This window comes from Equus asinus, chromosome 5 (assembly GCF_041296235.1).
Source record: "Equus asinus isolate D_3611 breed Donkey chromosome 5, EquAss-T2T_v2, whole genome shotgun sequence".
NCBI classification, from domain to species: domain Eukaryota; kingdom Metazoa; phylum Chordata; class Mammalia; order Perissodactyla; family Equidae; genus Equus; species Equus asinus.
In genome coordinates, this window is record NC_091794.1 from 4,938,119 (window position 1) to 4,953,531 (window position 15,413).

The window sequence follows — 15,413 nt, forward strand, 5'->3', positions numbered from 1 at the left end:
TTCTACAGAGCCTGTAATTTTAATCCCGGTGCCAAATTAATTTGAAAATTAGGAGTCATTGATGTCCTTAGCAAGAGTAATTTCAGTGGCATGATGGAAGTGGAAGGTAGCTTCAAATAAGTGATAATCATGTTTATCATGGGCTCTGTATTGTTATAAGTGTTTTAAACTAACTCATTTAATCTCTCAACAGCCTCATTTTATATATATAAGGAAAACATGGCATAGAGAGGTGAATTAACTTGCCCAAAGCCAAACAGCTTTTGAGTGACAGAAGTGTGATGTAAGATTCTGGAGGGAAAAGGCTTAACCTCCATCCCTACATCCTTACTGAGTTCCATCCATCCCTGGACCCTTCCTAGCTCTCTCAGAGATTTTGGCCTGAATCTGGCGCTCACTCTCTTCTTACTCCCTGCCCGCCAATGTGATAGCCATTTAGGAAAATAAAAAAGAAGAAAGCTCGGTATGTTGGGTTTTTTGCTTGTTTCTTTAAGGAAGATTAGCCCTGAGCTAACATCCACCGCCAATCCTCCTCTTTTTGCTGAGGAAAATTGGCCCTGAGCTGACATCTGTGCCCATCTTCCTCTACTTTATATGTGGGACATCTGCCACAGCATGGCTTGATCAGTAGTGCTAGGTCCGTGCCCGGGATCCGAACCGGTGAACCCTGGGCTGCCAAAGCGCAGCATGCGAACTTAACTGCTACGCCGCCAGGCCAGCCCCAGTATTTTTTTTTAATAATATTATCATATAGTACCTATCGAAGACTCGCAGGCAGATCAGTGGAACCAGACCCTAGCCTGTGTATGATTTGTGTTTTGATTGAACGAAAATGCTCTAAGAAGACAGTGAGGAAAGGAAGAATCATTCAGCAAGATGTTAAGATGACTGGTTAAATATTTGAAAAGATAATAAAATTAGAGCTTCACTTTATACCATATAAGAAAATCTGTTCCTTAGTTTTTAAGTTAAATGTTTAAAAAAATAGATTAAGCCATTAAAAAAAACCCTAGATACAAGTATCTCCTTTAGGATAGGGAGATCTTTTCAAAGCATAATTGCAGTGAAAAAATATATTTGATCTCATTACAATTTAAAACATCTGTAAATCAAAAATAACTTTAAAAATTAAAAGATGAAACAGCTTTAAAAATTAACCTTAACATTAAAAGACTCACACAAGCTGGTAAGGAAAACATTAAAACCCTCCTTGACAAAAGGACAAAGGTTAAGAACATTCTATTCATATAAGAAACACACATGCCAATAAAAAGAGTAAAATATTTAACCTCAGTCATAATCAAATGAATGCAAATGGAAATGCAATAACATTTTTACCTGTTAGCAATGTTTAAGAATTCGGTGTTTGCTGGAGTGCGATGAAACAAGTTGTATACATGTTAGTGACTTAAAAACTGACCCCAAACCTTCCGGAAAACGGTTTAGAAGTTGCGAAGACTGTTAAAAACATGCATACCTTTTTACAATGTAATTTCTCTTCTAGAAGTCTATTCTAATCGGGAATACATCGAGTGTTATAAAGACGTCTATTACAATATATTCACAAAGGCAAAATTTTTGAAGTAATCTAAGTAATGATAGAAGAACAAATAAATATAGTGTAGGCAAACAAGGATTTGTTATATAGCCATTAAAAATGTTTTCAAGACTACTGACGTGGGAAAATGCTCATGATATAATATTAAAATGTAAATTATTTGTATCTGATGTGTAATTCCAGATATCTAAAGTATATATTCACATACATATACTCCTAGACACACAGAGGCAGAGCAAAAGGTGGAAGTAAATGTATCAAAACTGTAATAGTGGATGTCTTGTTATAGTGGGACCAAATTTTTGTTTCTTTTTACTTTTCTGTACTTTCTAAAATCTCTACAATTAGTGTGTATTACTTTATCAGGGAAAAGGGTAAAAGAAGTTTTAAATGATGACTCCCCATCCAATTGGTAGATAGTATTGACAAATCAAGTCTTGTTTTAGTCTCTCATTTATTTACCCCGCTAGACTGTTACATCTCAGCTTTATCCTACACCATCATGAGTTGTGGTTCTTGAAACTCATTCTAAACACAAATCCCTCTGTATATTTCCCTTGTAGTTGCTAGTTAGTTGGTAGGTTGATATCCTCAGGGCAGTTTACTGGTAGGAAACTTAAAGGATGAAGCAATTAAGTACCTTGTCCTAAGCGACACGAGAAGGCAGCTGAGATCTGGCTTTTCCGCTGAGAAGCTGGGTAAGAAAGTTAAGCATCGTAAAGTAGGGCCTCTGCACGTTACACCCACCTTTAATGAGTCACACGCTGTACGTTAAGGGCATACGCTAAGTAATCTACTAGGTAGTTGAAGTCCCTTTGAAGGCTGAAGGGAAGTCTGAACAGAAACAGTGTGCTTTTCCATTGTAGCGTTTTTTCCTCCTTGGGATCACACTTTCTCACAAGCGTGAGTGGATAGCAGGTCTAGCTGCAGCCTTATGGCTTTTTCCTCATGAAATTTCTGTTTGGGGACATGATGTAACGCAAATACCCATGTAACAGGTCACGTTCACCCATATTTTTAAAATATTACCCTACCCCTCTGTACTTCAACATTCCCCTTCACCCTGGAAATTTTGACATGTCCAGGATTTTTAATAGAAATTGGCCTGAACCAGGAGGGAATCATAAATCACAGCAGTATGACTTCATCAATCTGCAAATGAGAAAACTAAAGCATAAAGTAAGAGATTTGCCCAAGATCACAAAAGTTGGAACTAGAATCTAAGCCTTCTAGGACCTTATTCATCACTCTACACCGGCACTTCCCAAATGTGTACAGAGAGCACTGTTCCTGGAGCTGTTAACAAGTGTGCTGCAAAGAGCATAGTTCAGTGCTCAAATAAGCCTGAGGATGACCTGATTTCCATTCTCACACTTGGAGAGTAGCAATACATATTAATATATTAAAGAATCCCTGCAATAAGACAGATCCTAAACCAGAGGGGGTGTGGGAATGACAAGCATAAACCAGGACTAGCCTAGGCAAACCAGGTTGTAGTTCCTCCCCAGCTGAATTACGGGATGGAGGCCAGGGTAATGGGGGAGAGTTACTGACAGACATCTGGTGTGTTTGTTTTTGGAGAGAGGAGCTGCTCACCACGTGCAGCAGCTTCTGCCCCAGTTAGATGAGCGTATTCAAGTATGAGAACATCTATTAATATGTTAAACTGGGCTCCACCCACAAAGCTACATGGATACCAAGACCTTGCTTAGAGACCAGCACCACCAGAGGCCACTTAGTTTGCTCTCCAAGTTAGAGGAGCAGAATTGCGTAGGGTTAAGAGCAGACTCTGAATGAAGACTGCCTAGATCCAAATCTTGGCGTGCTCTCCTTAACCTCGGGAAGGTGCCTCAGTTTCCACGTCTGTAAAACAGGGATGATAATGACAGTACCCATTTCATAAGATTGATCTGAGAGTTAAATGAGTAGATCATATAGAGCATTTAGAACAGTGTCTTGCACAAAATAAGGACCATGTAAGAGTTATTATCATCATTATTAGCTTTATTCCAGGAAGAGAGAATTTATATAGCAGTGCTTCCAAATGTATCAAGTATGCTCATCCAATCAACATAACAGTGCTACTAAGACCCCAGGTGCCACTAACAGCATCCCTGGCTCTATTCATCTAACTCCACCTGTCAAGCTTGACCAGAAAAGGTTGAATTGAAATTACTCACAGTTTGAAAACTACCCCCAAATATGTAAATAGTCCAACCTTTAAAACTAACTAGAAAGGAAGAAAGGTGGAGCTCTAACAATCAAGACTAAAGCTGAAGTTGTGTTGCCCAAGCTGACTTATCTATTTTTTTTCCTTAAGCTAAAAAGAAAATAAGATGTAAAAAATGCCTTATTGCAGGACAGACAGCAGGCAAGTAGCTGTTCTGCCTTCAGGGTTGTCCTCTGATATCTGCATGATCTCCACTGCATTTTTGTAAGTTAAAGGTAGGACAGGTCCTGTGTGTCCTGATTTTTGACAGTAAAGGTCCCTTCCACTGCCATTGGGGCCAGGCTCCGTGTGAGCCTTCACAGGAGAGGTCAGGTTCCCCGGGCTCTGGGTGCTTTCCTGAGGAGCCTGGCCTGTGTGCATTGTTAAAGATGGATAAATAAAGCATTAGTAACCCGGAGCAGTCAAAATTTTGGGAAATTACCTTCAAGATTTAGTTCTGCTGACATGTAACTGGCAACAGAAGTTTTGTAGCATTTAGGCTCCCCACAGAAAGGAGGTGAAAGATTCTTCTTCAGGCGTGTATTTTTGAGGTGCTCCTATTGGTCCTACTATTTTACTGTCTTTCAGAGTTTCAGGACCCATAAAGCAACTCCAGTTCAGAGTTTTGCCATCTTATTCCAAATGTTCTAACTTTAAAATTTTCTCTGGGAACTGGCAACATATTTTGTAAGCAAAGTCTGCAAATGTCCCGTTGCTAGGGACATCTTCAGCTATGAAAATAAGAGCATTATTGGAATATAGCCCAGGCTGTAGCAGTTGCCACCAGAAATGCCAAAATTAAGGGGGAAAAGGGACCCCCACACTCCCCGTTCAAGTTCAGAATGACAAGAAAACTTGGGATAGAACCAACTCACAGGGACCTCCGTTAAGAAGCATTTGTTTTGTCACGTCTTTTGGAGAGAGGGAGAAGACATCTCAAGGAGCCTGAGAGAGAAGGTAGATGATCCCCAGTTCCTTTCTCTATTTGAGAGGGGAAAGGTGAAAAGGAAAAGATGGTAGCTAGGAAAAACCAAACAAGACCAGACAGGCTGCCCCGGGCTAAGTAAACCCTGATGGACCTCAGCCAGTTCGAGGAAGACAGTGCTCCTCTGCCCTGCGCCGGCCCTGGACTGCCTGGCCAGCCAAGGCCGGAGGCTAAAGGTTGAGCAGGCCAGGCTTCTCTGAGCAGCCTCTCTGAGCAACCAGGTGCCAGGAGTGGGCACAATAGACTTGGCCTCGAGTTCGCTGCCCCTCCCTCCCCGGACACAGAACTCTTCATGTGCATACCAGATCCTGTTCTTGTTTCTCCAAAGTTTCCCTCCTCAGTGAAAGCTGCAACCACTTGCTAGATTAGGGCCCTAAAATAGTCTTGTTCCTACTTTCGGAAGGTCCTGACAGAGGAGGAATAAAGCTAAATTTTGGAGGACAGGGGTAGGATTTTGATAGAAAAGGAGAGATGACAAGAATAAAGGGAGAGTGGACACCCTGAACAGTTAGAGTGAATGAGAAAGACACAGTATGATTCTTTTCTGGCATGGCCTAATTGATTATAAGCCCTTATTTTTTAGTCATGGTATAGCTGTAGTAATTATTTTGAAAAGTGTGGAAAAGCAATAAGGATGGAGCTTCCCTCACTGCACCACCACCTCTGCTGTAAGTGGGGTCACAATTGAGAGCCGCTTCTGTCATTGGCTGCACTTCTCCCCATTCTTCCTCTTCCCCTCTCTGCCTTCCTCTGCTCTCCCCTCCCACCTCCCCTACCCTCCTCTCCCCTCCCCCTGCCTTTCCCTTCCCCTTTCTCCGGTCCCTCCCCTCTCCTGCCTGTGTTCTGTTATGCTAGTGTGGCCTTAGGGCCTTCACTGCCTTCACTTCTCACAGGGTCCTATTCTTGGGATATGGGAATTGTGCTCTTTCTCAATGATGCTGGTGGGAGTCCCTTAATGAGCTGGGAACATGGTTCTTGAAGAGTAGTTCCCAGCCCTGCTTCTCTTGGCCAAGTAAAACAGTCTTGTTCCTAGGGATGAGTAATTTTAGCAAAACACTTTAGACTGTTGGAGTACAGCTGTGTCTGCAGCATTAGTTTTCAGTGTGCATTGTTAGATTTCCCAGAGAACAGCTGACCACCTCTGGAAGTGTAGAAGAACACCCGTCTCCCCACATAGGTGGGTGTGTTTCTGCAAATAAAGTTTATCAGAACAGCCATGCCCATTCTTTTGTATGTTGTCTAGGGCTGCTTTTTTGCATGGCAGAGTTGAGTAGTTACTGACAGAGACCTTATTGTTCTGCATACGCTACACCTACTCATTATGTGGTTCTTTACCTAAAAAGTTTGCTGATCCCTGTGCTAGAAGTTAAATAGATCTTAACAAATATCAAAGAATTGGTATAGAGGCCATTTTCTAACCACAATACAAACAAAAAAAGATAACTTAAAAAATCTGTTTGGAAGTTTAAAAATACACTTCTAAATAACTTGTCAGTCAAAGAAAAATCATTATGGGAACTTTAACAATATTTAGAATTAAATTATAATGGAAATGCTATAATATTCAAATGTATGGTATTCAGCTTAAGTTATATTTAGAAGGAATGTATAGCATTAATTCTTATATCAGAAAAAGGAAAACTTAGTGGGCTAAATACCCAACTACAAAAATTAGAAAATCAATAGAGAAAACCTAAAGAAAGTAAAGAACATTAATGAGTTTAATGGAAATCAAAGACGCAACAGAAAGCATCTAGAAACACAGAACCTATTTTTTTTTAAAAAAAAAAAAAAAGAAAGACCTCTCCAAGATTGAGCAAGAAAAAGAAGTTACAAACAAAAAATGGGAGAAAAGAAAAAAGAGACATAGTTACATATAATGATTAGCTCTCACCAAGAAATTTGAAGAGTTGGAGAAAACAACCAATTACCTAGAAAAATGTCATTTACCAAAACTGAGTTAAAAATAAATAGAAAAACTTGAATAATTGTATCACCATTGGAAATTGAAGCATTTGTAAAATATACCCACAAAAAAATATACTACACTCTGCCTGTTTTACTGACAGATTTTACCAAATATTGAAGAACAAGTCATCTAAGTATATACAACTATTTCAGAGGATAGAAAACAAGGAGACACATCCCAGTTCTTTTGTGAAGCTAATGTAACCGCAGTAAGAGAGTTCAGCAGGTTGCTAGCCAGGGTGGATCTAGGTTTTTAATGAGGCCTGAAGTTTATACAATTTTGAGGGTCCCTCTCTTAGGAAAAAGAATACAAAATTACTGATACAAAATTAGGTATAAAAGAAGTTGTTTTAAGTAAAAAATCACAACAGCACTGCTACAAACCCAGGAATTCTGAAGATTTTTACTTTACTCATCCACATCAAATAAGAAAAAATATATATGGTTTCTTTAGAACTATGTAAAATGCAGTATCTACTTTATTTCCACAGGAAAGATCTTCCATTTTGAATAGACAAAAATGGGAAGATTTTCTGCCTACAGTTTTACATTTTTGATTATTGAAAGAATTTTCCATTGATTGGTTTCTGGTTTCATATATCCCCAACCTAAGTTCTCCTCCACTTCCCACATAGTTCTAGGGGAGGTGCTGCAGCTGTGTTTGTGCCGTGGTCCTGGACTATCGTGTCAGGATGGCTGGTGAGCTGCACAGGGTGGTAGGAGTATTCCTGGAGGCTCTCCTGCGCTAGGACAGCCAGCAATGATTTAACTCTAGACTGTGTGATTGTGAACCATGTAATAGCCCATTAAACTCAAACTAAATGTGTCCAACCCAGTTCCTCAAACTAGATCCCCAAAATGCTCACTCCCACTCCAATACCACTCCCTAGAGGATGTGTGACAGGTGAATTCTGAGTGGAAATAGTGTCTATTCTGTTTGTTTTAACCACAGTGTATCTTGCTTTGACAAATTTTTAAAGAAAAATTAACTGTGTGATCCATGGCCAGAGTCCTTCTCAGGGCCTAGAAGGGGTTCATGCAAGCAAGTCCTTAGAAGCATAAGGAAATGGCTGGGAAACTGGACTTCAATCCTTCTCGTAAAGCGGGTGAAGTCAGGGGTTGCGGAAAAGAGAAAATAGATGCAACTTTTTATTCTAGCTTGCTCTTTTTGCCTTGGGTTGAAAAGGATGATGTACTTGACTCCTCTTTTGAAAGAATTCAACCAATCCCATCTGGTGGTGTCTTTCTGTTGGTTTTGTTTCTAAGCACGTTCTCAGGGAGTTGGAAACGAGGAGGCCCCGACTTGGTGACTCCCCTCCACGGGCTGCATCCGCCCTGGGACTGCGTGGCACAGGCCTGGCCTCTTCCACTGCCCGCAGTTCTGGAGGGGCCTGGGTGCCCGAGCCAGGCTGGGGAGCTGGGGTCCCATCCTTTCCTCTCAATACTCTCTTAATGGAAATCACAGAACTAGCATCCTTCCTTCAAAAAAGCAATTTTCTCTTTTAGAACCAAAAAACATCACAGACTAACGAAATAACTAGTTTATTCAACCAACAGTGATATGAGATGATCTCATTTTATATGGTAAAAGGTTTCAGATGAAATAATTTTTGGAACAAGAAGTAACTCGGATTTAGAGTATTTGATTAACACGGTATTTTAAATATTTCTCATGGGTTTTTGTTGCATAGGAGTCACACACCTTTAGAAATATATTATTTTCAACTAGATTGCTTAAATTCAGACTGTACTTCTTCAGTTATCAGATTCTGGACAATACAGAATTCAGAATTTTTTTTTAAATCATTACTTGAGTTGTAAATATTTATGGATTTGATCCTGGCATTTATTTATTTGTATTTCATCCTTTTTATCTTAAAGTAATTTTTAAAGCTAATACAAGAATAGAAAATTTGTGTAAGGGGTTTAGTGTTTTACACAGAGAATGTATATTACTTTTATAATAAAAATGTATGGGGCCGGCCAGGTAGTGTAGCAGTTAGGTTATTGTGCTCTGCTTTGGGAGCCCAGGGTACATGGGTTGGGATCCTGGGCACAGACCTACACACTGCTCATCAAGCCGTGCTGTGGTGGCATCCCACACAGAAAATAGAGGAAGATCGGCACACATGTTAGCTCAGGGCCACTCTTCCTCACCTTAATTAATTAATTAATTACTTAAAGTATAAATAAAGCAATAGGTATGGGGGAGTGCTTTTTATTTTTAATCAACACTAGTCCAAGTACTTGGGGTACTCATAGGTACCCTCAGAGTATTTACCGTTCAGATGGAGAGAAAACCTAACATTTTTGCAATATCAGCACACACTTTGAGGAAGGGTGAAATCATGTGCTGGTTTCCAAGACGCAGTAGGTGTAGAAGTGCAGAGGCTCGAGGAGGAAGCAGGCGATGTAGTCAGCCAGGATTCCAGATGGAGGTGGGTCGGAGGATGTTGAGAGAGGGGGCCCCGGGGATAGAAGCTAATGTAAGAAGTTTCACAGGACTAAAGTGATCTTTTCTGGGGAAGGAAATTCCCCAGGTGGGGTCACCAGATTTAGCAAGTAAAAATACATGACACCTTATTAAATTTGAATTTCAGATAAGCAGTGAATAATTTTTAATACTATATAGATATTCCCCATGCAATATTTGGGGCATACCTATATTAAAAAATTATTTAATGTTTAACTGAAATTCAAACTTAATGGAGCGTCCTGTACTTTATCTGACAGCCATAGGCCAGGGGCTTTTATCTTTGAAGATTCCATCCTGACCTCCCGGGCTGACTCTGGTTCTCTGAACCTGGCTGCCTGCCTGTCCTCTCGGGGTCAGGACAGCAGTGGCAGGGGTGCCCCAGCAGCAGGTTGGTTATCCATTCTGGTCCACGGCCAGCCACACATCTGTTGACTTTTTCAGCATAATAATTTTGGGCTTCCTAAAGAAGAGGATGGATTTCCTTTAAGACTTTTTTTAATTCAACTTTTTAATTTTGAAATCACTGTAGATTCATTTGCAAAACTATAGTACAATATCAAAACAGGGATGTTGACATTGATACAGTTAAGATGCAGAATATTTCCATCCACAGAAGAATCCTTGATGTTGCTGTTTTGTAGCCATGCTCACTTCCCTCCCAACTCCACCCCCTCCATAACCCCTGGCAACCACCGTTCTGTTCTCAATTTCTGTAATTTTGTCATTTCAAGAATGTTATATAAATGGAATCACATGATATGTAACCTTTTGGAATTGGCTTTTTTCTCTCAGCGTAATTCTCTAGAGATTCATCTAGGTTGTTTTGTGTGTCAATAGTTCGTTCCTTTTTATTGCTGGGTAATATTCCAGGGTATGGATATACCACAGTTTGTCTAACCATTCCTTCCTTGAAGGACATCTGGGTTGTTCCTATTTTTTTGGCTGTTATAAATAACAAATAAAGCCACTGCAAACAAAGAAAGCTGTACAGATTGTTGTGTCAATGTAAGATTTCATTTCTCTGGGATAAATGCCCAGGAGTGCAATTGCTATGTTGTATTGTAGTTGTATGTTTAGTTTTTTAAGAAACTTCCAAACTTTTCCATTTGTGGAAGGGAAGTGGTTGTACCATTTCACATTCCCACTTGCAAGGTATGAGTGACTGAGTTTCTCCACATTCTCATCAGTATTTGGCGTGGTGCTATTTTTCTGTATTAGCCATTCATAGGTTTGTAGTGATATCTCACTGTAGTTTTAATTTGCGTTTTCCCATTGGTCAATGATGTGGAAGGTGTTTTCTTGTAATTATTTGCCATAGTATGTCCTCTTCAGTGAATTATCTCTTCATGTCTTTTGCCATTTCCTAATTTCTTCATTTTTTTAGTGTTGAACTTAGAGAATTCTTCATATTATCTAGATACTAGTCGGTCCTTTGTTACCTATGTGGTTTGCAAATACTTCTCCCACTTTGTAGCTTATTTTTCCATCCTCTTAACAGGATCTTTGCAAAGCAAAAGTTTTCAGTTTTGATAACATCTAATTTATCAATTTTTCCTTTTATTGGTTGTACTTTTGGTGTCAAAATTAAGAATTCTTTGCCTAACTCTAGATCTTGAAGGTTTTCTCCCTTTTTTTCCTAAAAGTTTTATAGTTTTCCGTTTTACATTTGTCTGTGATCCATTTTGAGTTAGTTTTTGTATTTTGTGTGAAACTTAGATAGAGGTTCATTATTTTGCCTATATTTTTCCCCATTTGTTGAAAAAGTTATCTTTCTTCCACTGAATTGCTTTTGCACTTTTGTCAAAAATTAGTTGGGCATATTTGTGTGTGTGTCTTTCTGAGTCTGTATTCTATTCCATTCATCTGTGTGTCCATCCCTTGCCAGTACCACGCAGTCTTGATTATTGTAGCTATATAATAAATCTTGCAATTCTGTAGACTAATTCCTCCCACTTGATTATTGTTTTTCAAAATTGTTTTAGCTCTTCTAGTTCCTTTGCCATTCTACATAAGTTTTAGGATAATCTGCTTATAGCCAGAGAAAAATCTTGCTGGGATTTTGATAGAAATTTTGTTAAACCTCTGTATCAATTTTGGGAGGACTAGCATCTTTACTGTGATTAGCCTTCCAGTCCATGAACATGACATGTCTCCCCATTTGTTTATGTCTTCTTTGATTTCCTTAACCAGTGTTTTGCAGTCTCCAGCACACAAATCCTATACACGTTTTCTTAAATTTGCACGTAAGTATTTCAGGGTTTTTTTTTTAACAATTGTAAATGGCATTGTACTTTTAATTTTTGTGTTCACATGTTCATTGCTAGTATATGGAAATAGAATTGATATTTGCATGTTTATCTTTTACTCTGCAACTTTGCTAAACTCATCTAATTCTAGCAGTTTTGTTTTGTTTTTGTTAGATTCCTTGAGATTTTCTATGTAAATAATCATGTTATCTGCAAATAGGGGCAGTTTGATTTCTTCTTTTCTGATGTATATGTCTTTTATTTCCTTTTCTTGCCATTTTGCACTGGTTAAAAGTTCTAGCACTACATTGAATAATTATCAGTCAGAGCAGACATCTTTGCCTTGTTCCCAATCAAAGAGAAGGCATTCAGTCTTTCATTGTCAAGTATAATGTTTGTTGTATGTTTTTTATACAGGCTGTGTATCAATTTCAGTTCTTCTAAATTTGTCGTCCTTTTATGTCCTAGAATATGGTCTGACTTGGCATGTGTTCCGTAACACTTGGAAACTATATTCTGCTGTTGTTGAGTGGTGTTCCACAAATGTTGATCAAATCCTATTGGTTAATGATGTCACTGAGCTCTTTCATATCCCTGATGATTTTCTGTCTAGTCATTTTCTCAATTTTTGAGAGAGGACTTTTGGAAGTTTGCAACTTAATTGTAGGAATATCTATTTTTCCCTTCATTTCTATCAGTTTTTGTTGCTCATATTTTATAGCTCTGTTGTTTGGTGCATACACGTTTAGGATTGCTATATCTTAGCATATTCACCCTTTTATCATTATATAATGTCCTCTTTCTCTGATAATTTTCTTTACTCTGAAGTCTACTTTGTCTGATATTAACGGAGCCACTCCTGCTTTCTTTTGGTCAATATTTGCATGTTACGTTTTTTCCATCATTTTGCTTTCAGCTTGCCTATATTATTATATTTGAGGTAAGTTTCTTGTAAACATCATATAGTTAGGTCATGTTTTTTAACTCTCTCTTTAATCTCTGTCTTTAAATTGGTGTGTTTAGACCATTTACGTTAATGTAATTATTGATATGTTGGGTTTAAATCTACCATTTTATTTTGTCTTTTCTGTTTGTTTGCTTTTTGTTGCTCAGTTTGTCCTTTTCCTGCCTTCCTGTGGGTTACTTGAACATTTTTAGAATTCTATTTTAATTTATCTTAGTGATTTTGAGTGTATCTCTTTGTATTGCTTTTCAAGTGGTTGCTAAAACCATTAGTGTAGGTGTGCCCTCATTACCGCTAGGCAGTTTGGAAAGCCCTGACTGTCTTCTAGGGCTCCTTTGGACTCTGTCCTAGCAGGGAGGGAGAGCGCACTTCTTTACTGCCTGGACGAGGTGGAAGTCCAGGCTCACCATGTGGTCTCCGTTGATACTGAGTGGTGGCAGTGGTGATGAGAGGAGGGGACAGGGGTGTGTTACCACCCTTCAGGGATGAAAATCCCTTTTGAGGGGTTCAACCAAATCGTCTCTGACAGCAAGCACCCTGGTGGGAGGTGGAGGAGGAGTTGGGTCACCTCATTATAGCCTAGCAAGGGTGGATGTCTAGGCTCCCCACTCAGCCTTTGCTGGTGGGGCCATGATTTCCTGTGGTGTTTGGCTAGAGTCGAGTGGTTTCTGTCTAAAAGTTTTCAGTCTTGCTATGCTGCTCCTTTCCTGGTCATTTTGTTAAATAGAGCAGATGTTTCTTGGGACATTTTTTTTCCTGTTCCATTGGCATTTCCAAGTTGCTGGCTCCTTACCTCCAAGTCTGAGGTAATGAGGCAAAAAGATAACCCAGGGAGCTTACCACTATGTTATTCCTTGGGCCCCTAAGTCCCTAGCAGGTCTTCCTTACTCCCTCTGCCTTTCAGAGTCTCCCTATGTGTGTTTTCTATATAATGTCCAGGATTTTTAGTTGTACTTAGCAGGAGGAATAGGGAAAACTATACTACTACTACCATCTTCCCAGAAGCACAAGTTCTATAAATACTTTTAACGCCAACTTAATCACTCATTTGAGCTGACCTTGGGGTAATTTAGAGTAACTCAAAGAAAATGAATAAAGCCTTTTAAAGATTCAAAAATGTGTTTTAAAGAGCACCCACTGAAATCTGGAAGGCAGTGTGGCATTGTGGGAAGGAAGAAACTTATGGTTGCCGTGTTCCTTCAAGAGAGCTTTATAAACAGGAAAACCATTAAAACTTTCATTTTTCTTGATTCTTAGAGTAAAAATTTATTTTTTCCATTGTTGAAAGATTAGTAAAATTCAAAACAAATATTTCTCATGATCTATAATCCTTTTGTCACAATCTCTTAACATGCCCGCTGGGGCCAGCACCCAGGTGTCAAGAGTCGGCTGGCTCTCAGTGTAGACAGTATCATTTGTGGGGAAGACTGGACTCAAGTAGATCTGGGTTCCCAGGTGTGTGACCCGGGGCAAATTGCTTCACCCCTCTAAGCAGCAACTTGCTTATCTGAAAATGGGGAGCTTAATGTCTGTAAAATCAGTGTGAGTGTTCCATAATTAAGTATTTTCTAATGTCAGACATCTGGATAATCATCACTTTTCGACAGAGACTGCCATCTTGGTGCTTAAATCTCTATCTTCATTTTGGATCATTTCCTTAAATTCAGTATCCTAGAGGTGGAATTACTAAGTCAAGGGATAGACCCTCCCAGGAAGGTGGTACCAAGATGGCACTAGCAATGGGAGAAAGAAAGAAAGAGAGAGAAAGAGAGACACTTTCCTAATTGTTGAACTTTGTTTCCTAGGAGCATCAGACGGTGAAGGAGGAGACACAGATGTGACACAGCAGGAGACAGCTCCAGTTCCTGCCCTGTCAAAGGAAACCCAGCAGGTAGCAGTCACAGCTGCTGGGTTCTGCACTCAGCCTCCTCTGGCCCTCCACGGCCTTCCCTGTGTCCTGACATCATTGCTGGTGGGATCTGAGGGAAGCTTGTACCTTCTCTGCCTTTGAAAAAGCCATGCTTTATTAATTACAAACCAGCAAGTGTTTTACAATATAAATATATTTTACAGTAGTGATGTCTTAGATTCTTATATCATATTTTCACCAAATGTCCAGTCTTATTCTTTTGGAAACAGTTCCTAAAAGGAGACAAATTTTAGAGATATGCAAGATTACTCCCACATCAGTGCATGATTACAGTGCCATGCCATGCGGCCCCCAGTCTCCCAGGGCCTCGTGTCCACACAGCGTAGTGTCTGTTGTGTGAATCCTTATCGGGGGATTGGCTGCCTTCATGTTACCACAAGTGTCCATTTGATGAACTCTCTGCCCTGGACCTAGACCTTGTATTTCCTTTTTAATCTTACTCCTGGCCACTCACATCCATTTACAGCTTTGTCGCATTGTGTCCCTCAAACCTGCTTGGTAATCCTGTGTGATTTTTAAAGGACTATCCACTGTCAGTCAAAGGTTATCGTCTTCATAATAAGGATTTCTGGTCTTATTCTTATTGTAAGTGGCACTAAACTCATTCCACTAGAGGGTGAATCTACCCAAAGTTTGTGACCAGGTTCAGGATACTTGTGAGAAGCAGTCTAGCTTAGTGGTCACCTACAAGCTGTGAGACCCAAGGCAAGTTAACTTCTCTGTGCCTCAGTCTCACTGGTAACAAGGTGATAACTGTATTTTCCTTGCACAGTTGCAGTGGGGATTAAATGGTTAATACTTATTGAGCTCTCTCAACAGTGGTTAGCAAAGAGTAAGCACAGAAGTGATCGTTATTATGGTGAAACATACTTCAAGGCTTTTTTGTTTTAGTCATTATTTTTTCTTTGTGGAACAAGGAATGCAGAAAGATATACATACTTAAGATGTAATCATCTTGGTTTTCTCTTCAGCCTTTAAATATCTTGCTCAAAGACCCTATATCAGTTTTAGTTTTAACCAGGGTAGGATTTAATTTTACCTAATTTATCTGCCGGCCGCCCCCTGGTCGTGCCCCCT

General features: G+C 39.5%; 2 protein-coding genes across 11 annotated transcripts in view; both read left to right on the forward strand.

Annotated features, from left to right (window-relative positions):
- The window catches only part of COL8A1 (collagen type VIII alpha 1 chain), a 494,271-nt gene that overhangs the window by 469,038 nt on the left and 9,820 nt on the right, over window positions 1-15,413 (forward strand). For all 7 annotated transcript variants that reach the window (XM_070508614.1, XM_070508615.1, XM_070508618.1 and 4 more), the window contains one exon: window positions 14,212-14,297. The gene's annotated coding sequence lies outside the window, so the exon portion shown is untranslated. The remainder of the gene's footprint in view (window positions 1-14,211; window positions 14,298-15,413) is intronic.
- CMSS1 (cms1 ribosomal small subunit homolog) overlaps window positions 1-15,413 on the forward strand; it is a 362,379-nt gene that overhangs the window by 318,529 nt on the left and 28,437 nt on the right. For all 4 annotated transcript variants that reach the window (XM_014853302.3, XM_044771717.2, XM_070508622.1 and 1 more), the window contains exon 2: window positions 14,212-14,297. In XM_014853302.3, the coding sequence (XP_014708788.2) occupies window positions 14,212-14,297 (86 nt within the window). The remainder of the gene's footprint in view (window positions 1-14,211; window positions 14,298-15,413) is intronic.